The sequence below is a fragment of the Pleurodeles waltl genome, chromosome 3_1 (assembly GCF_031143425.1).
Source record: "Pleurodeles waltl isolate 20211129_DDA chromosome 3_1, aPleWal1.hap1.20221129, whole genome shotgun sequence".
Taxonomy (NCBI): domain Eukaryota; kingdom Metazoa; phylum Chordata; class Amphibia; order Caudata; family Salamandridae; genus Pleurodeles; species Pleurodeles waltl.
The window spans coordinates 996,120,983-996,148,031 of NC_090440.1; the positions used below are offsets into that span (position 1 = coordinate 996,120,983).

At 46.3% G+C, this 27,049-nt stretch overlaps 1 protein-coding gene across 6 annotated transcripts in view; it reads right to left on the reverse strand.

The window, feature by feature from the left end:
- The window catches only part of L3MBTL3 (L3MBTL histone methyl-lysine binding protein 3), a 558,444-nt gene that overhangs the window by 28,520 nt on the left and 502,875 nt on the right, over positions 1–27,049 (reverse strand). For all 6 annotated transcript variants that reach the window (XM_069224176.1, XM_069224178.1, XM_069224181.1 and 3 more), the window contains one exon: positions 17,454–17,588. In XM_069224176.1, the coding sequence (XP_069080277.1) occupies positions 17,454–17,588 (135 nt within the window). The remainder of the gene's footprint in view (positions 1–17,453; positions 17,589–27,049) is intronic.

Here is a 27,049-nt window from a genome sequence, read left to right on the forward strand (position 1 = left end):
TGGAAGGGGTAAATTGAAAGTCCTTCCCTTCATAATGTTTTTACCATGGTCCACAACCTAAACTCCATGCCGACTTTTACTATGAAAACCACTAGATCCTTCCATTTCTCTTTCATATGTAACCACTCACTGTTTAACCATTCTTTTAGGGGTCTTGTAGGGGTCTCATATGTAACCTCATGCCCTGGATCACATGGGTAGGCCATCATACCCAGCAGCTTCATCGCTGTACTCACCGTCAGAGATTGAGACTCGTAATAAAGATGAGCCTGTCCCTGCAATGCTTCTATTCCCCTCAGAATTGGGTATGCTTTTACTTTAACAGTATCTATCTATTCTCCCAGAAAAGTGTTTTGTGTTTCTGGGAAAAGGAATGAATTTTCCCAATTTATTGAAAATCCCAAACGGTGAAGAAGGTGGACAACCTTTTTCATACTGCTCTTGTATTGAGTGAAAGTGCTCACGCTCACCATTCATTCATCAATGTAGGGATACCCATGAATACACAGTTTTCTGAGGTGTGCTGCAACCACTGCCAGTGTTTTGGTGAACATCCTAAGCACATCATTTATGCCATTGGTAATGCGTCCCACTCAACACAAACCTGAGGAATCTTCTGTACGAGGGATGAAAGGGGACATGAAAGTAGACATGTTACAAGTCTGTAATTGTCACACAGTTTTTTTCTTCCAAGAGGCGAATCACCTCCAGCAAGGTTGTCATCTGGAAGCTTAGTTTCTTGATAAACCTGTTGACAAACCTTAGGTTAATACTGGTAAAAGTCTTGCTTAGGAACAAGAACGGACACTGAGTACACTCCAGGTTTTTTGCTCTTGTGGCAGTTTCTATTGCTTTATTTTCCAATAGCTCTTACATCTCTCTTAGTAATACCTCAACAAGCACATTTTTAGTTTTGGGCATACTGACAGAGGTGTCTATATTAACTGTGTGCAATACAAATTCTTTATTAAAAGTAGCACCCACTTGTCAGTGGTAATGGACTTCCAGGTACATAAGATCTCTTTCCCACCTATTTGTCCTGTTCTCATTTCCGGTGAGGTGGTGGGTCACATGTGAATCCAGAAAACTCTTCAGGCTGCAAAACTACTCCTACTGGTAAGCAACCATTTCATTTTGCAGCATGAATCCTTTTGTAGATTCACATGCTGGACATTACATTATGTAGTGGCTATGTAGTGGTTTCCACTTCCTTGGGGTGGTTGGTTGGTTTGAAATGATGAGCTTGCAAACAGGTGCTGTAGTACTTTCAGTCCCACTTGAGCGTCCTTATGCATTTGAATATCCACACAATTATGCTTTGTGAAGGTTTGTGGGGATGCCCATGTTGCTTCCTGCAGACAATCTATGAGAAAATTTGCCATGAATGCTAATGTTGCACCCTTTTTTCTTGTCAAGTGTGTTTTAGCAAGGTGAGGTATGCGTTTGCAAGCCGATGTATAGCATGTTTGGATTGTCTCCACAATCCATTGTGCAATAGTTCCCTTTGTGACGGGTGACCCATTACTGGGTTTGGCATATGAAACAAACACAGTTCCCTTTCAGGAACTGTTTGGTCTCCTCTAGGTAGTGTATCAGTGTTCTTCTCACATCAACGGCATGTAATGTCTTTTCCAATTGTGCCTGTGGATTCTTACTGAAAACTGGCGACTGGATGGTTTGGTTTACGTGGAATTTGCTCACCACCTTAGGTAGGAACTGATGATTTATTCTGAGGACTACCTTGTCCTTGTGAATTTGCATGTATGTTCCTGTATTGTTAGCGCTCGAATCTCGCTTAATCTTCGTAGCGATGTGACTGCTATCAGAAAAGCAGTTTTTAATGTGGTAAACCAGAGTCCTGCTTTGCGCATAGGTTCTAATGGTTTTGTCATCAACTGCGTCAATATCGTTCAAGCTCCACACTGGGGCTGTTGCTTTTCCGGGGTGGGGGCTGAGCTTCTTTCGGATTCCTCCAGGATCCTTTTTTATAACTGGTGCTGTGAAAAATATTTAACACAAAGCTCCCCTGGTGGAGGCCACAATTGCTGACAGGGGTGTCTTGAGAGAAGAGTAGATGATTCTGCTGTCCAACAAATGTGTAAGGTTAGTTATTACGGTTTCCTGTCTAGATATTGTCTCCATGGTATTCCTCTCTGTGCACCATAGGAGATATATTTTCCATTGTGATGTGTAGCATTTTCTTATTGTTGGCTTTCTAGCCTCCTTTAGTATTTTCATGGTCCTAGGTGGTTGGTTTAGGTGTCTGAAATCTATGTACTTAGGCGCTATGCTATTGGACTGATTGTTGCTTTGTTCCGGGTAGAACACTCGCCCCCTTTACACTGAGGGCAGGTTCCGCTCCACTTTGATCTTGATCATTTGTCCCTTGGACAGCTCGAGTAGGTTTGAATATCATGTTTGTCTGGACCACTGTGGGGCTATTGGGATGAGATTTGTCCCTGGTTGCCTGGCCTTCTCCAGTACTTTTGGCATCAGGGGAGTTGGAGGAAGGCGTAGGCAAATCTCCCTCACCAGTCTAGTGACAGTACATTCCCCTCCCCCCGACTGGTGGTGTGGAAACCTTGAGGCGAAGAGTTGGTATTTTTTTTTTCTGCTGATGCAAACAAGTCGATAGTTGGTGCGCCCCAAATCCTGAAGATTGTTTTATCTTCCATTCCTATGTGCTGCTTTTCTGTCTGCTCAGTCTCTATGTTGTCCTTGCTTGGTAAGTGAACGGTTTGTAAGTGCCCACTTCGATATTTCTTGGACTAGTTTGCTTAGGGTAAAAGACTTTGTGCCACTTGTTTGCTCAGGCCGAAGATTGTTGTTATATTGTCTGTCTGGGTTAGTATGGTCTTCCCTGACACTTGTGTTTGAAAAGCTTTCAGGGCTAGTAACACTGCCTTCCTCTCTAGGAAATGAATGGGTTTTATTGCATCTGCCTTGCTCCACTGGCCTTGAATTTTCAAGTTGTCTGTGTGTGCTCCCCATCCTTTGTGAGATACATCTGTTGTGATTTTCAACTATGGAGTTGTCTTCTTGAAAGGTCTCCCTTTGGTTAAGTCTCTGGATGCCCACCAATGTTTCTCCTTCTGGTTTGTCTCTGTTACAACCACTAAATCCTACCAACTGCCGGTGGCTTGTGACCAGTTGTTGCCTAACCATTCCTGGAATGGTCGCATGTGGAGTCTTGCATGGATTATGAGGGGAATGCATGATGCCATCATGTACATTAGTATCTTGACTGTCCTCACTGTCAGAGATCGCCCCGTCTGGTAAAGGCGAGTTTGCTCTGTGATTGACTGCACTCTCCTCTGGGTAGGGTATGAATGTGCTTTCCTTGCATCCTGTCTGGCTCATAGAAAAATCTTCTCCAGTTGCGGCCTTGGGGATGATTTTTTGTGGTGTATGCTGAAGCCAGCTTTTGCAGGGTTGTGACCACTCCCTTAGACATTTCTCCTTTGTACTTGCACTTTGTACTTTCTTTTATTAGCCAGTTGTCCAGGTAAGGGTATATGTGAATCCCCCTCCTTCTTAGGAATGCCACAACTGTTGCCAGGCATCTGTAATAATCATTGGTGCAGACTTTATTCTGAAGGGTAAAACCTTGAATTGATAAGTGAGCATTCTCGAGTACGAAGCTGAGGTATTATTTGTGTGCTTGATTCCTAGGTATGTGCAAATAGGCGTCCTTTAGGTCTATGTTTGTAATGTAGTCCCCCTTTTGTGTTAGTAGAATTACCTCTTGCAGGGTTGTCATCTTGAAATGTTGTTTGCGGATGAATTTGTTTATAACCCAGAGGTCCAGGATCGGCCTTAGTGTAAGGTCCTGCTAACTTCTCGTTTGGCACTATTTCTATTGCATGTTTTAGCAAGAGTTCTTGTACTTCTACCAGTTCTGTTCTCTGATATGTTTTCTTCTTTGGTGGGTTTGTGAGTTCTATACAGTAGCCGTGACGTATCTCCTTTAAAACCCAATTGTCTGTGGTAATCTTTTCCCATTCTTGTGGGTATTGTGCTATTCTGCCCCCCCACCCCCAGTATTGTGTGTGGGCGTGGGGGTATTTCTGAGTCATTTGGACATTCCTCCTCCTCCTCTGGAGGGTTGGCCCCCCCCTCCCTCTCACTCTACCTCAAAAGGGCTGTTTTGTGGGATGTTGCTATTGCTGGTATCCAGTTTGTTGTGTACTCCCCAGGGGGTATGGTTGCCGTGCTGCCCTGTCGCAAAAAGTCCCCTTCTTGAGGGTGTTTCGTCCTCTTCTGATGTTGCCTCTGTACTGGAGGGCACCCATTGCCTTTGCTGTTTCCTTGTCCTTCTTAATTTGTTGTAAGGACTCCTTTACCTCTTGGTCAAACAAGGCATCTCCAGTGAATGGCTTGTTTTTGATGGAGGCCTGTACTGTAGGCTTGAAACCGGAGATTCTGATCTATGCATGCCTCCTCAGGGTTGTCCCCGTACACATTTGTCTACTGGCTGTGTCGGCGGCATCCAGTGCTGATTTTAGGCAGATGTTGGCAAGGTTTTTGCCATCCTGGATGATTGCTTTTACCCTTTTCCTATCCTCTTTTGGGAGCCTTCTCATTAGCTCTTCAATCTCGTTCCACTGCTGATGGCCATGCCTATTGAGGAAGGCTTTGGAGTTTGCTATACCTCACTGTGTTGCTGCCTCCCTCTCCATCTTTCTCCCTACCATGTCCAGCCTCTTGATTTCCTTCACAGGAGGGGAGCCTGTACGGGTATGTGCATTGCTCCTCCTTTTTACAGTACCGACTATGATAGAGACTGCCAATATGTTCCCCTGTATGTATTTGGGGTCCTTCGGGGAAGGTTTATATTTTTTTCCATTCTTGGTGTCACCCATTTTGCTGAAGCAGGTTCTTTGAAGGCCTCCTTGCCTTGCTCCAGCATGCTGGGAAGCAATGGGAGATACAGATTCCCCCCTGCTTGATGGATTGATCGTTTCTAATAGGAAAAAGGGGCCTCCCTTCTCTTCCTCTAAGGTTACACCATATGTTTCTGTTGCCCTCTTAATTAGGCTGTTGTAGACTGTGATGTTGTCGGGAGGCAAAGGACTCGAGGCGTAGCTGTCGACGTCCTCTTCTGGGCTCTCCACGTCGAGGTCATTCCAATCGTCAACTAAGTTTCCTGTTGCTTCTTCCCCTTCGGGTCATAAAAATCCTCCTCTGCCTCCTCTTCGTGGGGCTCGGTGGTTGCTGTTGCCTCTAGAGCAGTCTCTTCCTCTTCAATGCAAGTGCTTGTCGTAGGTTTCGGTGGGATTTTGAATTGTTTTAGTGCATCGTCAAACTCCTTTTTGCGTTGTAAGAGCGCTGCCATTTCAGCCTTTAATCAGTGCCTCTTCTTCTCCACCTCTAATGCCTTTTCTACGTCCTCTGTCATCGGTGGTCTCTTTTTCGGCATCAGCTGTTCTTCCTCCGACAATTTAGGGGTTTCTTTCCTTCTGGAGGTTTTTGCCTATTTCGGCATTCAGTCTTCTTTGGTATCCCTGGTCTGGGATCCGTGGGCCTCCTTTATTCATGCCTGACCATCGACTGTCATTTTCTTGGACATTGGGGCTGCCTTGTGAGACTTTTTCTCTGGGATTTTTTCCTCCGAGGTTTTCGGCACTCTTTTTACCTTTTGACGTCCTTCGTCATTTTCTTTTGCACATCTTTTTTTTCAGCGTCTTCTTCGTAAATTTCAATTCCCTGACCCACTGTGGGTCGATTCTGTGCCTCCGGCCTGCTCTTCCTAGTAGCTGGATAGGCCTAGGTCCTTTAAGGATGCCTGAGGTTTTTGGCTATGCATTGCTGTGTGGTGGTATTCTCTCTGCTTTCGGCTCGCCCTGAGTGTTTTGGGTACGAGAGCAGTGCAGGCCTCGCAGCTCTCGTCCCTGTGGTCTCTGGGCAGGCAGAGGTTGCAGAATTTGCACAGGTCACGTTGGGTAAATATATGGTGGCAGTTCGGGCAGAATTTAAAGGGGGTGCTTTTCATGACCCCTACCTTGCTTCATTCTCCTTCCACGTATGAGTTCCACAGGCACCCCTACCAGGGGATATGTCCGACAGTTTCCTTCGCTCTGTCACTTTTCTCTTCCCTTGTTTGGCGATATATTCCTGAAAAGTACAGTAATTTTTCCTGATTTTTCTCAATGTTGTCCAAAATATTTCAGAGCTCCTCCTTTTGCTTCCAGACCCAACAGCGGAAAAAAAGAACCTGAAGATGGCTAACATGGACAGGAACATCCGGGGCGCCGTCTGACATCATACAATGAATGGACCAAGCACCAAATGGGGTCGAGAGGGAAGAAGAAAGAGACAATTCCGGACCCAACCCCTACATGGCAGAACAATGTACAGCATATGAATCCAGAAAAGAATTACATCACAGTTCCTGTAGCCAACTGTCTCCTTGCAGTGTCTAAAGCAGACTTCAGGCAGGAGTTGGCTATGTCTTTCCCCTCATCTAGGACTGACTTAGCCATCTGGCAATACACCTCTGGAAGGTGTCACACTAAGTCTTCTATATCTTCCCACTGTTGGTGAATGCATCTGGGAAGAAGGGTGATTGAATTGGCAATAAACCACAGTGTAGTTGCTGCCCATCTCTCTGCTGACTGCTTCTGCCTTATACTATCCTTGCCAGGAAGGGGGCCCAAGGATGCTGGGGACATTGCCCTTTTCCTTGCTCTAGGGATTATTGGGGAATCCGGCTCAACATGTGAGTGAATATATTTAGGGTCTTGTATGGATGCCCTGATTTCTTTTCAATTCTAGGGGTACCTACTTTGGCACAGGATGGTTTCTTCCTCCCCCACGGTAAGTTGCTAGGTAGCAAAGGTAGAAACTGATTCTTTCTGTGGGCAAGGGTCATTGTTTCCAAAAGGAAACATGTGCTGTCCCGTTCTTCCTCTATCTATACCCTAAAAGCAGCTCTCTCAACCACCCTGTGGTATGTGGAGATAACTCTATGGAAGGACATTCCCCTCAAGAGAAAGTGGATTCCTATCCCTTAAAGTCTCTTCTGCACTATGTGCCTTGAGTTCTGCTTTCTCGGACTCATGCATACATGAACTCCTCTTCCCCAATTCTAAGCTTGTCTAACTCCTGTGTGGGTTCTGTAGGTCTGAGTGCCTCTGGCTCTTGTCTAGAATTCTTTATGCCTAGGATGACATGGCCTGTACCTGACTGTATAGATTCATCAAAGGACCTCTTCTTTTTAACAAGCAGTTCTCCCCTGCCTTGGGTGCTCTCTTCTTCCTCTCAGTGCTGTTAATGTCAGAGGCTTTTTTTTTTTTTTTACACCTGTGGGGCTTGTCTTTTGAGGATGCTTGTCCCTCTTCAAGCTTGATTTTACTCTGAAGTTGAGCGAGTACCTTTTGACAACTCCTGATTTCTATTCCCGGCTCTATTCTAGCCATGGCACAAAGGGAACATTCTTTAGCTCCCTCAACTGTGCTCTTATTTTGCATTGAGGGCTTATGTGTTTGCAGAATGAAGACTTTGGCGGTTTTACATTCAGTTTGGACACCTTGTCATTCAACAGCTCAGATGGTCTTTTGAAGTAGGTCACTGTTTTACTTAGGGTCATTTCTATGGCAACACCTTATGACAGAATGTTGAACCTTGAGGTTTGGATCCTCCTAGTGCTCCTCCTGAATTTTATCGGCCTCTAAATAGTCATCTTTGGAGAAACCCATCTTCTCTATCGACGACACGCCTTTCATGTGCTTTTGAAATTTGGATGGCCCTGCCACGACTGCTGCTGTCCAATGTGCTTGACGCACGTGATCTCTGTGCATCAGATTATTTGGTTTAAAAAGAGAGCAAGAGTAAGAGACACAAGATTTCTGGACACTCAACAGGCAGAACATGCATAATAAATGATCATCCTTTAAAGGAGCGTCTTTGGCAGCTTGGGCGTAAATTGAAAATTATGCTTATGCTTTAAGAGGAAAGTCAGAGACCCCCACTGACTACTGATATTGTTCTCTGACTAAGTGGGAAAACCCCCCCTGAAACAAACGTAATCTAGGAAATCCTTAAAATATTTGTCAGGTCATTGTTAACCACCAAAGAACTTTCGACTCCCTCCTCTGGAGCTCCTTTGGTGCACCTCCGGACACAGCAGCAGAAAAAAGAAACAAAAAGGTGATCACATTATGGGGCATTTGCAGGCTTACAAGCAACTTCATACCCAGACTCTGTCTACGTTGACACCGTCCATAGGAGTCAACCTATGTACTATCCTCTGAAAATAGTGCTAAGCTGGGACACTGCAGGTCTGAACCCTAAATTGGAGGAGAAAGACTGGAATGCATATGAGAAATCTAAAGCAAACTGTTGCTTGCGGGAGATCTGGGCAAAGGACGAGATGCTCCTTGACGTTTTTTTCAATCATACAGCACAGCAGCTATAAAAGGGAAAAAAGGGAGGCCTACAGGAGGTTTACCCATTTGGATATTCATTAGTTTGGGTATGGCAAACCATGGTTATTCTTAAATCAGCAATAACATCTAGTTGCTACATATTTCCAACAAGTGTGGACAATAGACATATTGTACATACTCTTTTCAGCTGGGCTCTCATCAGATTTCCAAAAGCAGCTTCAGGAGCTAGATAAATTAGTTGATATCCTATGCTTCGATTGCATACCACAGCAAAAACCAAGTCAGACTAAAGCCAGGTGCCATATCATTCTGGTGTGTGGGGAGTTCGATACCAAACCGGATTCTATGCTAACCAAGCTTGATGCTCTCTGCAACACTATAGACTGCAGTCCAGTTTATTTGGCTATCTCGACTACAAACAAGTTAAAGTGAGGAGCCGAACTTTCGTCCTTCATGCTGAACAACAACTTGTGTCCCATTAATGGAGGCAAGCCCTCAGTTTCGCCTGCACAGCACACCTTTCGATCTGGGGATCATATGAGCCTGAAAGATGAACTGTGAATCATGGCAGCTGTTTGATGACTTAGCAGTGGGGTAAAGGTTCGAGAGTGACCATGATTCGCTGATAGCTCATCTTAAACTTTCCTTGGGAGTACCTGATAAGCATGAAAGTCACAGAGGAGAAAGACAGGGCACTGCATGTAACTACAAATGGGAAATCTACTCCCATGTGACACACCAGCATTGCAAATCCTAGCCCCAGGCCAGTTTTCCACCACTGACAACTGAAATGCAAGGAATATCTTGAAATTATAGACATACACGACCCAAAGACAATATCAAAATTTGAAATTCTGCTTCAATCACCCAAATGATTTCATGCAATAACAATTCTCAATACATAGACTGGCTCAACAGAGTTCAGTAAGTTAAATTAATTATCTACTGAATTAAAATCAAGGCATTGTGCTCCAGATGTGGAACTTTGTTTAAAAGCTCTCAGGCAGGACTACAAGTGTCTTGTAAAAAAATATTTAAAAAGTTGTTTCCATGTGAAGGCCTGGCAAGCCCTTGAGGATTCACTGAGAAGTAATAACACCAGACATTTCTGAGAATTAGTTAGATGGGACTCTGACGAGAGAGAGAGAGAGAGAGAAACTTAAAGACCAGCACCTTGATTGATTCCTGGTACAATTATGTCTCATCCTTGTATAATACAGCCATCTATGAAATTCCACTACCTTCGGTAAGCCCAGGCAGGACCCCTAATGAATTTGGTTTGTTTGGCATCTTAAAACATCCCTTGAATAAAGCAACAGAGAATGTTAAGTTTCTCAATTAATTTGTCAAAGAGGAGCTTCAAGCAGCAATTCTTAGGCAAAAGCAAAACATGGCTCCCGGTCCTGACTGGGTATCAGTCGGCACCTCTCTGTCCGGGTACTTATGCTTATAATGCAATTTGGTTCCAGAAAAAGGCCCGGGCCTCATGAAAAACAGCTCCATCGTACCTCTCCACAAGGAAGGATCAGAAAAATTTCTGACATAAGTGTAAGGGTTAGACAGGCTTGTGTCCTGGCCCCTGCCTTGTGTAATATATTTATCAACAATGTCGACAATTTCCTGAGGGCCTTAAATCTTGATGTACTAGTCTTTAGTGGACAAAAACTGGCAATCATATTGTTTGCGGATGATGCTGTGCTTTTGTTTCGCAACGAGACTGCCATGCACAAACCTTCCAGCAGATTTGAGGACTGTAATATAAAAAAAGCTTTGGATCGATACCTCAAAACAAAATTTATGATCTTAAAGAGCAGAGCCAAACCCAGGTACGCATTTGAAATCTATGGAACTCCACTGAAGCCTGTGGATCATTATGATTATATAGGAATAATATCTAATGCGAAGTTGTTATGGTCCACCCATTTAATAAACAGTGAAGCCACACTAAGTCATTTTGGCAATGCTGTTTACGTTTTTCCTATAGGTGTGGCCACTGACTTATTAGTCCTGCTCTTGAGGCTTACTGAGCACAAGCCTTTGTGGCTGAGACCTATGGGGAGGAGTTATTGGGGCCACAAGAAGGCCAAGGGTCTAATAAAATCCGATAACTGGTTTCTATGTTATCCTTCATTTTGGCACAGTGACCCGAATGAATGCAATTAGGCTTGAGTTGGGTCTTAACTCTATTGAGCAGTACATAGCCCTTCAACCCCTTTTATACTAGATAAGAATATGGACTTAACCTGTGCTGTTTAACTACTTGAAAACTGTGTGTGAACTATGGCCATATGCAGAGTTAGCCAAGTTACCCTGGTACAACTATCTAGCCATCAAGCTGAATATTTTAGGTTGCTCTGAGGTCTGGTTCAATCCTGAGAATTTGATCATGCAAGGAGGCAGCTGGTAAAAGAGAAGCTCCTCCATAATAGCATTACTCACCTTAAAGGGAAATTGGTAGCACACCTTAAATTTTCTAAACCTCTTTGTGTGTTTGAACCCTAACTAGACAATCTCTATCCTGAAAAAATAATTTTATATATCAGATTTTGCATACATACTTTGGCAGTGAAATTGTACTCTAGCACATGGGCTAATGGGGAAAGCAGTTCATCTACCTGTAGCTGCGAGTTGGGGGGTAGGGGATTGATGGATCTGTCATGCATTTTATGTTTCCTTTTTCTTTTATCCCGCAGCTCAGAAGGAATTATCCCTGCCCCCTCTTCTTCAACTATTTTGGGAGGTCACTAGATCAAATCTCTGTTAATAGGAGGAACAGGGGCGATTGACCATAACTTATATTGTTTATGTGTAAGATGTTGCAATTTATTAACCATTAACACTGGCAGCTCGTACTGTACTCCATATTCTGCTGTACTGCCCCTATGAGGTGGGAATGTTTCTAGGTATTGCATTTGCACTTTAATATTATTTTGCTCATATGAGGAGTTGCAGTACTGTATGCCGTTCATTATTGCAGAATTTCTTATAACAACAGCACTTGAACTTTAGTCCTACTGAATCTTAATGGTGGGTGGCTCCATTCTACAGCATGATAAATTATTAATTATGAGCCTTCTCCCTTTGTAGTCAGCATGCTAGGATGACCACCTTTGTGAAGGTCAGTCTCATCCATTTGAGACTAGTATTAGCACTTTATTTTCTAGCTTTGTATTAGGAATCATATTTTCCCCTTTAATAATGAGAAAATCTATGGGTGTTTAGTATTCCTATTAATTGTGTATGATGATGTGACTCTTTTCTGTATGCTGCTTTCATGCAATTTTAAACCATCTATTGTATAGTCTACACCCGTAATTATTTGTACATGTTGTTTTGTGTCATTTTGAACCTGAAGTTCTGATGTATACTGTAAGGCCTATGTCTGTAGGCTGAAACAAAGTTGAGCAGACACCAATCAAGAGCAGTAAAAAGTTTTTAATCGTAACAATTCCAGACCCAACCACTAGATGGTGGAGTTATTTACAGCATGTGAATCTATAAGACATCTCACCCAACTTTCGCAAGACTTCGAAACCTCATCTTTATTCTGCTTCTTTTTAATTATATTTTCCTCACCTGGTTCTGATAATAGCCAGTGCCAGGATACACTCAGTGGGTTATATTGTGCGCATAAGGCGTTTCTCACACCAACATCATCTTTATCAAAAGCAAAGCCTAGAAGATGCTGTTGCACTTCTGGGTGAAAGCCCGGGACTCTAAGCCATGCATGGCATCTGAGAATGGTATTGACTTGTTTAGACATTCTGTCCATCTGACCCACAGCAAACAGTAATAAAATGGTAATACGGCGTTCATAAAAATGTTGCCCTCCTGCACTGTAGGACACTGGCTCTCTATATAGTGCACTAAAATGAAGTACACTGTGCAGAGAGTCCAGTGGATCTCCAAAGGCTTGCAGAGGCAGAAATAGATAGTTCTAGGGCTCTTTTTATGGTAGAGTGGGCGAGCAGTTAGGCTTAGCAAGGAGTCGTGTTAAGCATTTGTTGTACTCCGAGGCAATAAATGAGACACACACTCAAAGAATAAATCTGAGACCAATTTAGAAAAACAACAATTGCTTTAATATATGCTTTGAACCAAAGAACTTGGTTATTAAGGTAAGCAGTTTTTATATTACAATACTCTGCCGTTTAAAACACTGAGCCCCTCATTCTAACTGCGGCGGACGGTGGGAGCCGCCAAATGGCCGCTCCACGGTCAGAAGACCGCGGAGGCCATTCCGGCTTTCCCGCTGGGCCGGCGGGCGACCGCCAAAAGAGTGCCCGCCGGCCCAGCGGGAAAGGCCCTGCAACAATGAAGCCGGCTCCGAATGGAGCCGGCGGAGTTGCAGGGGTGCGACGGGTGCAATTGCACCCGTCGCGATTTTCACTGTCTGCAATGCAGACAGTGAAAATCTTTATGGAGCCCTGTTAGGGGGCCCCACGACACCCATTCCCGCCATCCTGTTTCTGGTGGTGAAAACCGCCAGAAACAGGCTGGCGGGAAGGGGGTCGGAATCCGCATGGCGGCGCTGCTTGGATTCCCCCAGCCGGGGGAAATCCGGCGGAAAACCGCCGGACCCGGCGGGGCGACCGCGGCTGCGGAATACGAAATGAAGCACCGCCAGCCTGTTGGCGGTGCTTCAGCCGGCCTCCACCCTGGCGGTCATAGACTGAGGCCCTGAGTCTTCAAAGTTAACCTGTGTGTGTGTAGGGGGGGAGGGGGGGGGCTGGCGGGGTGAGAAAGACGAGCTGCTCCCAGGTAAGTACACGCATTGTCAGAGGTTGGTCTCCGGGGGCTGAGGCAAGCACCGATGGGGGGGATGGACACCAAACTTACACCCTCAGAGGCAAAGAGGCAGCCAGCTTCAGAGTGCCCACACAGTGTCGGGCATCCTATGCAGTCCAATGGAGACAGAGGGTATCCGCTAAAGCGCTGCTTACAGTAGAGTAAAGTGGGGTCAAGGGTCGATCTCCTGGAGCTGTGGTAAGTACATGGGAGGGCCACTAGGCAGCCCCAAACTTACCCCCTTAGTGGCACACGGTGGCGGGGTGCAAAGTGGCAACACAGCATTGGCCACCCAATGTTATTCAATGGAGAAGATTACTTTCAGAAACGGGCTGCAGGATCTGACAAGGAGGCCAAGAAAGGTCACAACTGTCCAGGTAAGTTGAGATGCCAGGGGTAGGAGGGACACCAACGGTCCATCTCCCAAGGCCCAGGGGCTACAGGTGCAAGGGTGTCTTGCGGCAACTGGAACAGCTTACCAGGCAAGACATGGTCACAGAGAGTCCTCAGATTTAGGCTGCAGGAATCACTGTGGAGTCTGGCATGGGTCAGTCCATGGTGGACTCTTGGTCAGAAGTGCAGGGGAAACTTCACTGGACTGGTGGGCCACTTGGACGCGTCAGGTGCAGAGGTGTTTCCAGGTGGCGGTTTCGCGGTTCGTCAGACAGACTTCTTCTTCTTTAGAGATGGTTTCTTTTGAACAGGTCCGCTGTGCACAGGAGTTCTTGGTCTTTATCGAAGGCAGGCCGTCCTCCCAAAGCTTTGGTGGTTGCTGGGCTGCAGACAGTTGTATTCTGGGTGCAGGTTCTTTGAAGGCTGCAGACAGGCCTTCAGTCTTCTCTGCCGGGCAACTTCTGTTTTGTCTGGCTCTTCTTAGGTCGACAGGAATCGGATTCTAGGGTTTAAGGGTGCCACCTAAATAATGACTTTAAGGGCGTTACAGTGAGTGCCAGGTGGTAGCCATTGGGATACTCACCCTCAGGGTGACTACACCCTTCTTATGACCACTTTCTTTGGAAAGTGGCATAGCCCTAACCCTACTGGCTTATTTCCTTCCACACAAGATGGAAGAATTTAAAAAGTAGTATTCACTTCAGCTTGTCCATCCTAGAGGTAGGACTGGCAAGAAATGGGCACTCATCCTAATTTACCCAATTTTCCCACCAGTCCTGCTGCCCAAAGTGCGGTCAGGAACTGGGGGTCTGTCTCCTCCACCATTTGGAGAGGCCTAGGTCGCATTTGAAGGGTGGCAAGGCCTTTGAAACTCCCCTCCCGGGAATATCCAGCCTGCCTGGGAGAGGAGGTCACACCTCTGCCCAGAGCAGGCCTTTGTTCTGAACCCTCAAGAGCATTGGCTCTCATCTCAGGGAGCCAGAACTCGGTCTTAAGGTGGCTTTACTGGTTTTGACCAGTCAGTGCCCAAACTAGGAGTTGGTAGGTTTTTTTTTTTTTCAAGGGGCATGTCTAAGGTGCCTTCTGAATGCATGTATTAATAGATTCATCACTGGATTCAGTGAGGGTTTATTAATATGAGATGTTTCATCCTAAACATCCCCATTGTCAGTGAAGCCATCATGTAGCTGGGTAACTCATAATGACCAGTGTCCAGCACATGCACTTAAAATGGCTTCACTGTTCACTTACTATGTCTGAGAATCGACAAAGACAAAGCAGGGGCATCTCTGTTTATGCAGGTATGCCCCCACATGTAATATAATGCACCCTTCCTTTAGTGCCGGAAGATCTGCTAACGGGGTGACTTGCATATATTGCATGCAGTGCAAAGGGGACGCGTCACAGAGGCTGTGTGCCATGTCCTGTTTTCATTGTAGTTCTGCACCAAGACACGCAGTCTTGCAAAAGCAGTACTGAGTGCACTTAGTGAGGGGGTCCCTGAGGGTAGCAGAATTCGTGCTGCAGCTCTCATGGGCCTTCCTTCAGTACCCCATGCCGTAGGTAATGGGTGTACCATTTACTAGGGACTTATAGTGGTAGCTGAAGATAAGATTTTGCCAATTGGGCAAAACGACTGTGCAGCTTTAGGGAAAGAGATCTGGCACTGGGAACTGGTTTATCATGGACCCAGTGCACTTGCAGTAGAAATTGCACCAGAAAGCAGGCAAAATGTGTGTGTGTGTGTTGGGGGGGAGGTTTACCATGTCAAAAGAAGCACTTTCCTACAAGCACCATCTCTTTTCCCTTTTCTTGTGTGTGTCTGGAAGGTGTTCCAATGAAGTTTCCATCTTCTCCCATTGACTCCTGTCATATCTTCGTAAGACATTGGATTTACAATGCACCACATTGTGATGCTCCTAATGCAACTAGTTACCTGATGTGTCAACATCCTTAATTTCTTTATCTGGTGGCAGAAGAGTCCTCAGTAGCTTGTATGAGTGTTCTCTTTCTTGAAATGTGGACTGTGAGTGAGTCAGGGGGAGTGATGGTCTCGTATACACAATGGATCCTAATACAAAGACCTGAATTTCTTTTTTTATTCTAGGTGCAGTAGGTGGGTCAAGGGGACCAACTATGTTGACCCCACCCTCTCAAAGTGTGTCCTAACTACAGGTAGTGGTATTAAGGATGCCTTTGGTTGTGTACCTGCCTTGCCATTGGCCTGACAGGACACATAGGAGTGACAAAACTCCTTCACTATCTCAGACATCTGGGGCAATAGAAATGGGCCACTAACCCCTCCCAAGTCTTGGACTCTTGGACTGTCCCAGGTGTCCATCAAGGGAGATGTCATGGGCCAAGGTTAGAATGAACTTCCTGTACACTTGGGGGACCACACCTCCCCTGGCTGCCTCTAGCCTGGGGTCCCTGGCATTAGTGTATAGTAAGCAATTCTCTGAGTAAACACTGAGTGCCACTGACATCTCCCTCTTCTTACCTGGCAGCTTGCTGCCTGAGGCTCTAAAGAGTAGGGCACCTTCTTCGCTCCTGGCAAAGTTCTTCTCTGCACTGAGAAGTTCTGCCAGGTCAGGCCAGGCTTCTCTGGTTGCAGTTCTTGATCTGGCCATGGAAATTTACAGACAGCGAAAATTTAAATTGCGTGTTCTCCACTTCCACAATTCAGTGCACACCGGTTGCAGAGCAATGGAAACTCGTCTGAAACTGCTTCATTGTGGGTTTCAGTGGCTGGATCGAGAATCACCTGGAAACCAATACTCTCTATCTGAAGAAGTACCACTTGCAGCATTCACCCTCAACGCAGATGGCAGGAGTGTGCACTGCATGTGACCCACAGCACATATGCTGCAAATATTTTGCTGTGTCAATGCAAAGACAGAGAAGCTTGGATGACTTCAGGTAGCTTTTGCACAAATAGCCTTTCCCTCTGGATACAAGCCAAGCGGACCACACTTTATGGCAGAGAAGTTATAAATAAGATCTGACTGTGCTCTGCACCCGGATTGGGACTCAAGACAGAATATAATGCCCAAGGAAATCTTACTTTTAGTGCTCTATGCACTTCCATGTTTAAAGTTATGAAGATAGTCCTGCTATGGGCAGAACTGGTAGAGAACAGAGGATAGTGTAAAGTTGAAAGTGAAGCAAGATAGGAATGGCTGAGATTTCAAAAGCCAGCATATGAGGCAGGTGTGAAGGAGAGATTGCACAGGGGGGCTTGGCCAGAAGTCAAGAGGAGAGAGGCATACCTGCAAAAACAAGAAGTACACAACAGGGAGGAGGGGAAAGGCATCCCAGAGACAATAAAAACACGTGGGAGAGGAAAGAAGCATCTGGAGGAGATTAAGAAGAGCATGAAAAGGGAGAAAGAGCGAGACTGTCAATAAGAACAAGAAGCACCTGGCAGGGAGGGGAATCTGAGAGAGACCGGAGAGTACCCGACATAGAAAAGAAAGGCATCTCAGCAACAGAAAGGAGGTCCTGAATGCAATACACACTGAGAAGGGAGGAGAAACCTCTCAGGGAGAGGAAGAAGCAATAATGGAAGAGAAGAGAAGCATCCCAAGAAGAACAATACTGGTACATAAAAGGAGGAAGAGAGGCAGGACAAACAGAGAAAGATGAATGGCAAGGATATGTGGGTGGGGGAAACAGTGGTGCAAGCAACAGTATGAGACTTTGTCATGATAAGAAGCTTCACCTTATAAATTGGAAGAGGTACAATTGGTAGAAGCCTCAAAAGCAAAACAAAGGTACAGAAAGAAGGGGACATACTTTGACATAGTGAGATGTTGGAAAGAATAGAAACAGCAGCTATGCTGCATATGAGTGAAACAGCACAAGGGGATCTCTCGGGGGACATACCTTCGGAGCTTGGGCTTGGTGTCTGCAGAGGGCTCTTCTTCAGGCCAGTCCTTCTCGTGACCATTCTCGGACAGCTCAGACAGACTTAAGACGCTGCTGCGACCTGACCGTTCCCCATCAGCAGCTAGTGATTTTCTAAATAACAAAACCAGAGTGAGGCAAAGAGTAAATAAGACATATTAGGCGCACCTTTCCAACAGGTATGGCGTGCTCTACTCAATAATCAAAATAATCAAATTAAGACTGACATCTTTCAAAAGGTCAATATTGAAATATGTAGCTCGATAATCAGGAGTTACCCAGTAAACGTCTGTTCATAGTGTAGGAAAGTCACTTGTTTGGCATGGTTACCCAAACTTATTGTCCATTTATCAGTGTGTTTAGACTGTTTTCAGCGGGATCCTGCTAACCAGTAGCCCAGTGATTGTGCATTCTCATCTAAATTTGGTTGCTTTAGTACTCTTTACACGCCACAATTGGCACACTGGTGAACCCCTGTAAGTCCCTAATATGTGATACTGAGGTAGCAGGGCACTGGTAGACCAGGGGTCCCCCTTGGGCTGTGGCATGTATTATGGCCCCCATGGGAGCCCATGCAAACTGCATCTGCAGGCCTTACACTGCAGCCTGCGTGAAAAGGTTCACGCACCCTTTCACTGCTGGTCACTGCACCTGGTCACTGTAAGTCACCCCTATGGTAGTCCCTGCTAGCCCAAAGAGCAGGGTGCAGGTTCCTGTGTGTGAGGGCACTCCTGCATTAGCAGAGGTGCCCCTACGAACTCCAGTTCCAATGCACTGGACTTCGTAAGTGCAGGGAAGCCATTTTACCCGTGTACTAGCCACAGGTCACTCGCAACCTGTGGTCAAGCTGCATAATGGTAACTCCGAACCTAAGCATGTTTGGTATCAAACACGTCAGAATCATACCCCAATACTAATGCCAGCATTGGCAGGATGATTCCATACACTCTGGGGGCTCCTTAGAGGACCCCCCAGTATTGCTCTAATCAGTCTTTCAGGGTTTGCAGGCAGCCCGCACTGCTGCAGCCCTTCAGACAAGTTTCTGCCATCCTGCTGCTTGACCAGCTCAAGCAGGGGAAGGCAGAACAAAGGATTTCTTGTGGGAGAGGGAGGCAACACCCTCTCCCTTAGAAATAGGTGTTACAATGATTGGGAGGGGTAGCCTTACCACGCCACTGGCTTACTTTGAAGGGCACATTTGGTGCCTTCCTTGCATAATCCGGTTCGTACCAGTCCAGGGACCCCCGGGACCCCGCTCTGGCGCGAAAGCACATAGAGGACAGGGGAGTGGTGCCCAGAGCTTCTCCAATTGGCCACTTGATTATGCCACCTTAGAATGAAAATGTCACTTACCCAGTGTACATCTGTTCGTGGCATCAGTCGCAGTAGATTCGCATGTTCTGCAATAGCTCGCCATCTGGTGTTGGGCCGGAGTGTTACAAGTTGTTTTTCTTCGAAGAAGTCTTTCGAGTCACGGGACCGAGTGACTCCTCCTTTTGTCTCCATTGCGCATGGGCGTCGACTCCATCTTCGATTGTTTTTCCCCGCAGAGGGTGAGGTAGGAGTTGAATTGTAGTAATAGTGCCCATGCAATGGAGTGACTAAGTATGCACCTATTTAAGGTTGAGATGATATATATATAAATAATTGAAGGTAACTTCCAAACTGCTACAGGCTCCCGGGGAGGCGGGTGGGCACATGCGAATCTACTGCGACTGATGCCACGAACAGATGTACACTGGGTAAGTGACATTTTCAGTTCGATGGCATCTGTCGCTGTAGATACGCATGTTCTGCATAGACTAGTAAGCAGTTATTTCCCCAAAAGCGGTGGATCAGCCTGTAGGAGTGGAAGTAGTCTGAAATAATGTCCTTAATACGGCTTGACCTACTGTGGCTTGTTGTGCGGATAACACGTCTACACAGTAGTGCTTGGTGAATGTGTGAGGCGTAGACCATGTGGCTGCCTTACATATTTCTTGCATTGGGATGTTTCCTAGAAAGGCCATGGTAGCACCTTTCTTTCTGGTTGAGTGTGCCCTTGGTGTAATGGGCAGCTGTCGTTTAGCTTTAAGGTAGCAGATTTGGATGCATTTAACTATCCATCTGGCTATACCTTGTTTTGAAATTGGGTTTCCTGCGTGAGGTTTTTGAAATGCAATAAAGAGTTGTTTAGTCTTTCTGATGTTTTTTGTTCTGTCAATGTAATACATCAATGCTCTTTTGACATCTAATGTATGTAGTGCCCTTTCAGCTACGGTATCTGGCTGTGGAAAGAACACTGGAAGTTCCACTGTTTGATTTAGATGGAACGGTGAAATAACCTTTGGCAAAAATTTAGGATTGGTCCTTAGGACGACTTTATTTTTGTGTAGTTGTATAAAAGGTTCCTGTATTGTAAACGCCTGAATCTCGCTTACTCTTCTTAGGGAAGTAATGGCGATGAGAAATGCCACCTTCCAGGTTAGGAACTGTATGTCGCAGGAGTGCATGGGTTCAAAAGGTGGACCCATAAGTCTAGTTAGGACAACATTTAGGTTCCATGAAGGAACAGGTAGTGTTCTTGGTGGTATAATTCTCCTAAGGCCCTCCATGAATGCTTTAATGACTGGTATCTTATATAGGGAAGTTGAATAGGTAGTCTGCAGGTATGCAGATATTGCTGCAAGGTGAATCTTAATGGAAGAGAAAGCTAGGTTAGATTTTTGTAAGTGAAGCAAGTAACCCACTACATGTTCTGGAGTTGTGTGTAATGGTTGTATTTGATTAATATGGCAGTAGCAAACAAACCTCTTCCATTTACTTGCATAGCAGTGCCTGGTGGATGGCCTTCTGGCTTGTTTTATGACTTCCATACATTCTTGGGTAAGTTGTAAGTGCCCGAATTCTAGGATTTCAGGAGCCAGATTGCTAGATTCAGCGATGCTGGATCTGGGTGTCTGATCTTTTGGTTGTGCTGTGTCAACAGATCTGGCCTGTTGGGCAATTTGATGCAGGGTACCACTGATAGGTCTAGCAGCGTTGTGTACCAGGGTTGCCTTGCCCAAGTTGGTGCTATCAATATGAGTTTGAGTTTGCTTTGACTGAGTTTGTTTACCAGGTAAGGAAGGAGAGGGAGAGGAGGAAAAGCGTAAGCAAATATCCCTGACCAGTTCATCCATAGGGCATTGCCTTGGGATTGTTTGTGTGGGTATCTGGATGCGAAGTTTTGGCATTTTGCGTTCTCCCTTGTCGCAAACAAGTCTATCTGAGGTGTTCCCCAGAGTTTGAAATAAGTGTTCAGAATTTGGGGTGAATTTCCCATTCGTGGACCTGTTGGTGATCTCGAGAGAGATTGTCTGCGAGTTGATTTTGGATCCCTGGTATAAACTGTGCAATTAGGCGAATTTGGTTGTGAATTGCCCAATGCCAAATTTTTTGTGCTAGCAGGCTTAACTGCGTGGAGTGCGTCCCCCCCTGCTTGTTTAGATAATACATTGTTGTCATGTTGTCTGTTTTGACGAGAATGTATTTGTGAACTATTATTGGTTGGAAAGCTTTTAGTGCTTGAAAAACTGCTAGAAGTTCTAGGTGATTGATATGCAGTTTTGTTTGATGTACGTTCCATTGTCCTTGTATGCTGTGTTGATCGAGGTGTGCTCCCCACCCTGTCATGGAAGCATCTGTTGTTATTACGTATTGTGGCACTGGGTCTTGGAAAGGCCGCCCCTTGTTTAAATTTATGTTGTTCCACCACAGAAGCGAGAGGTAAGTTTGGCGGTCTATTAACACCAGATCTAGAAGGTGACCCTGTGCTTGAGACCACTGTGATGCTAGGCATTGTTGTAAGGGCCTCATGTGCAGTCTTGCGTTTGGGACAATGGCTATGCATGATGACATCATGCCTAGGAGTTGTAATACCATCTTTGCCTGTATCTTTTGTGTTGGGTACATGCGTTGTATGATGGTGTTGAAATTTAGAATTCTTTGTGGACTTGGAGTGGCTACTCCCTTTGATGTGTCTATTATGGCTCCTAGGTATTGTTGTACCTTGCGCGGCAGAATGTTGGATTTTGTAAAGTTGACGGTGAACCCGAGTTTGAAGAGGGTTTGTATGATCTGATTTGTGTGATTTGAGCACTGTATGAACGAATGGGCCTTGATTAGCCAGTCGTCCAAATATGGGAACACATGTATTTGCTGCCTTCTTATGTGTGCAGCGACTACCGCTAGACATTTGGTAAAGACTCTTGGTGCGGTTGTTAATCCGAAAGGCAGTACCTTGAATTGGTAATGTATTCCTTTGAATACAAACCTTAGGTATTTCCTGTGCGATGGGTGTATTGGTATATGGAAATAAGCATCCTTGAGGTCTAAAGTTGCCATGTAGTCGTGTAGTTTTAGCAATGGCAATACTTCTTGTAGTGTGACCATGTGGAAGTGGTCTGATTTGATGAAAGTGTTCACTACTCTGAGGTCTAGGATTGGTCTCAGCGTTTTGTCCTTCTTTGGTATCAGAAAGTACAGTGAGTAAACTCCTGTGTTTATTTGTGTGTTTGGCACTAATTCGATTGCATTCTTTTGCAATAGTGCCTGCACTTCTATCTCCAGGAGATTGGAATGGTGTGTTGTTAAATTTTGTGCTTTTGGTGGTATGTTTGGAGGGAATTGTAGAAATTCTATGCAATAACCATGTTGGATAATTGCTAGAACCCAAGTGTCTGTAGTGATTTCCTCCCATGCTTTGTAATAATGACCTATTCTTCCCCCCACTGGTGTTGTGTGGAGGGGGTGAGTGACATGTGAGTCACTGTTTAGTAGTAGGGGTTTTGGGGCTCTGAAATCTTCCTCTATTTCTAGGGAATTGCCCTCCTCTATATTGTCCCCGAAAACCTCCTCTATACTGTCCCTGGTAACTGGACGGTGTTGCTTGTGAGGTGCTGGCTTGTGTGCTTTGACCCCGAAACCCCCCTCGAAAGGGCGTTTTACGGAATGTGCTGTAATTCCCTCTGCTCTGCGGGGAGTAGAGTGCGCCCATGGCTTTGGCAGTGTCCGTATCTTTTTTGAGTTTCTCAATCGCTGTGTCCACTTCTGGACCGAACAGTTCTTTTTCATTAAAAGGCATATTGAGAACTGCTTGTTGAATCTCTGGTTTAAATCCAGACGTTCGGAGCCATGCATGCCTTCTGATAGTTACAGATGTATTAATTGTCCGTGCAGCTGTATCTGCAGCGTCCATGGAGGAGCGTATCTGGTTGTTGGAGATGGTCTGTCCCTCCTCAACCACTTGTTTTGCCCTATTTTGGAAGTCCTTGGGCAGATGTTCAATGAGATGTTGCATCTCGTCCCAGTGGGCTCTGTCATAGCGCGCAAGTAGTGCCTGGGAGTTCGCGATGCGCCACTGGTTTGCAGCTTGTGCTGCGACTCTTTTACCAGCTGCATCGAACTTGCGGCTTTCTTTATCTGGGGGTGGTGCATCTCCAGATGTGTGAGAGTTGGCCCTTTTCCTAGCTGCTCCTACAACAACAGTCTGGTGGCAGCTGTGTAGGGATGAAAACCGGGTCCGTAGGAGGCGGCTTATACTTTTTTTCCACCCTTGGTGTGATTGCCCTACTTTTGACCGGCTCCTTAAAGATGTCTTTTGCGTGCCGGAGCATACCAGGGAGCATAGGCAGGCTTTGGTATGAGCTGTGGGTGGAGGAGAGTGTGTTGAATAAGAAATCATCCTCGACCTGTTCTGAGTGGAGGCTTACGTTGTGAAATTGTGCTGCTCTAGCCACCACTTGAGAGTACGCGGTGCTGTCTTCTGGTGGAGATGGCTTTGTAGGGTATGCCTCCGGGCTGTTATCTGACACTGGGGCGTCGTATAGGTCCCATGCGTCCTGATCTTGGTCACCCTGGCTCATGGTGGTGTGAGCTGGGGAGTTTGATGGAGTTTGTGCTGGTGAAACGTTAATCACTGGCGGAGGAGAGGGTGGTGGTGTAACTCTTTTCACCACTTTTGGTTGTGGTGTTTGTTCCGTCTGGAACTCCAACCTTCTCTTTCTCCTAATGGGGGGAAGGGTGCTTATTTTTCCTGTCCCCTGCTGAATGAAGATACGCTTTTGCGTATGGTCCACATCAGTTGCTTGTAGCTCTTCCTCAAACCTATGCTTCTGCATTTGGGAGGTTAGCGAGTGCTCTTCTGTATAAGAGCCTGAAGCTGGGTCGCTTGCAGTTTGTTTCGGCATCGAAACTTTGTCTGCGTGTTTTTTCGGCTCCGAGGTGACTTTTTTCCTTTTCGGGGCCGAAAGCTCTCGGCGTCGATCTGTTTCGGTGCCGCTGTCTCGGCGTCGAGCCGTGTCCACACCGGCATCTCGGTGTCGAGGCTTGTCTCCAGCACTTTCTCGGTCCCGAGAAGGCTGCGTGCCGGTGTCTCGACCGGAGTCGGACGATCTCGGCACTGTTTGGGCCTTTTTCGGTGCCGACGGTCGGTCACCGAATTTATGGGTCGAGCCATGGCCTGGTGGCAGTGGCGTCCCCTGGGCCTTGTAAATGTTTCTCTGTGTGGTTTTCGACGTCTTACTCACGGTTTGTGTATCGTCGAATCCTTCGGAGTCTGAGTCTTGGATCGAGAAGGTACCTTCCTCTTCCTGTTCCTCGAACTCCCGTTGGGCTGTCGGTGCGGACGCCATCTGAAGTCTTCTGGCTCGACGGTCTCGGAGTGTTTTTCGGGACCGGAACGCACGACAGGCCTCGCTGTGCTCAGGTGACAGGCACAGGTTGCAGACCAAGTGTTGGTCTGTGTAGGGGTATTTATTGTGGCATTTGGGGCAGAAACGGAACGGGGTCCGTTCCATCGGCGTTCTTCAGCACGCGGTCGGGCCGACCAGGCCCCGACGGAGGATCGAAAAACTACCCCGAAGGGCACCGGAGCTCTTCGATCTTCGATGCGGTGTGGAATCTAAGTACGCCGATCCCGAACGCAACAATACCGACGAAAATCTTCCGAAATTAGCTAATTTTCCGTTCCGAAACTCGGAGCGACAGGAACACGTCCGAACCCGATGGCGGAAAAAAAACAATCGAAGATGGAGTCGACGCCCATGCGCAATGGAGACAAAAGGAGGAGTCACTCGGTCCCGTGACTCGAAAGACTTCTTCGAAGAAAAACAACTTGTAACACTCCGGCCCAACACCAGATGGCGAGCTATTGCAGAACATGAGTATCTACAGCGACAGATGCCATCGAACACAATATTTTCTGATGCCCCTGGGAGCATCTGGTTGGTCAGGACAACTGACTGACGTCAGTGGCCCCCTCTGATTGGTGGTCACCCTGCAGATTGACTAAGCGTCCTGTTTGGGCTATTTAGGGAACGCCTTGCGGTTGGGTCCTCAGATTCGGAGTGCAAGACTCCTTCAGGACTCATCTGCATCAACCTCTTCTGCTCCTGGCCACCAGAATCGCTGCTGGACTTCACAGTAAGCAAACAAGCCTGAAACTCCAGAGACGACCTTGTCTTGCAACATTGTTTTTCCGGCTCCTTCTAGCAATTGCAACATATCCATGGCTGTGCATCCGCTGGGGTCGACAAGACTTCAGCTGCACAAAAGAACCAAGAAGGGATCGCCCGTGGAACGAAGGAGTCACTCTCCTGCATCTGCAGGCACCTAAATTAATGACTATTGGCTGCTTGGATCTTCTGCAATCTGGCTCCAGGAAGAGTCTCCAACACAGGGTCCCCTTGATTCTCTGTACCAGCTGTCCATCTTGGGAGACAGCGAGCCCTTGCTTCTCAGAGCAGAACAGTACCGTTGTGCACCGTGACTTTTGCAGCAGCTAAGGCTTGCTGACTCCTGCCCCAAGGGATCTTCAGGCTCCAAGTAGCCCCGGCCCCCAGGCACTTCATCCTTGCAAGGACAGTCTCTCCTCTGCTGCTCCAGCAACGTGGGACTCCTCTCCAGGTGTGCTGACTGGGCATTACTGCAACTTATCATGGCTGCTGCCAGTGGGTTGCCTGTGGAGGCTGTGACTGCTTCTGCGGTCTCTCTCGACTGCTGAGGGTCAGCCCGGACTACCCTCCAAGAGTAGAGTCCCCTGGATCTTGGTGGTCCTCTTCTTCTCTTCGGCAAATCATCTTCTGCCAGATTTGATTTTCCAAGGCTTGTTGGTGGTCCTCCTGATCATCTGCGACCCGCCAAGAGACGTGGTTCATCATCTGCATGACTCCAAGGTCCTCCTCCCTGCAGCTTCTGGGCTCCACAGCTGATCTTCATCTTCCATTGTCGAACCAGATCTTAATCCACAGAACGGTGGGCAGTGGCTCCTGCCATACATGGACACTCCTGCATGGACTGGACTCTGTCCCCTTCTCTTGCAGGTCCTCTTCTCCCAGAATCCACCATTGGCTTCCACTGGACTGGTCCTGGTCTTGCAATCTTCCTTTTTCAAGTCCCTTTGTTAGTTCTTGGGAAGACCAGGTAACTTACCTCTGCTCTCCTGGTCGCTGGGGGTCACATAGCTACTCAACTCTTGGGGTCCAGAGTTCTCCTAGCTCCCTTCTAACTATTCCACATCCTTGGGTGTGGGACCTATCTTTGCATTCCAGTATCTTAGTATATGGTTTGCCTATTTTCTGCTATTTCTCGCCAATGCTTGTTGTTTCTGTATGCTAATTCCTAATAATTACTGTGTGTGTGTGTGAGGACTGCCTATAAGTAATCTAGTTCAGTGCTACTGTAATAAAGTACCTTTATTTTTGTAACACTGTCAGGTTCCTTTCAGGTGTGATAAGATACCGTGTGACTGCTGTGGTATTGCACATGCTTTACCTTCTTCCTGCTCACCACAGCTACCACTAGAGAGGCCTGGCTTCCTAGACACTGTCTCACTCTCTAATAGGGGTTGCCTGGACCTGGCATTAGGTGCAAACTCAAAGATGTCTACGACACACCAGGCCAGCTTCCTATAGCATGTAGTGCTGTAGATTCACATGCTTAGCATAACGCACCATATAGTGTTGGGCTCAGAAGTGTGCAAGTTGTTTTTCTTTGAAGAAAGTATTTTAATTATCGAGGTAGAGTGACTCCTCCTCTTCCTAATAATGCCCATGGGCATCAACTCCATTGTTAGATTGTTTTGCTGCAAGGCAGGTGCGGATGGAGTGGAAGCATAGCATAGCATAGCATGATATTCATGATAAATGAATGTGTAATAACTTATAAAATAACTAACACCCTCAGATGTCCAGGGAGGAGGGTGGGCACATATGAATCTACAACACTAAATACCATGAAACGGATGCCTACAGGGCAAGTAATATTTTCCGTTTGAGACATGGCTGTAGATACACATGCTTAGCAGAGACTGAAAAAGCACTCCTCAAAAACAAGTGGCTGAGGGGGTTACAGTTGTTTCAAATAGTGTATTTAGAACTGCTTGGCCAACATTAGCAGAGGATGTGGATGGGGCAGCACATCTTCACAGTAATGTTTGATAAATGTATGTGGTGTAGACCATGTAGCTGCCTTACATAGGTCACCAATAGGTATATTTCCTAGAAAGGCCACTGAAGCTCCCTTTTTACGAGTGCAGTTAGCTCTAGGAGAATAGG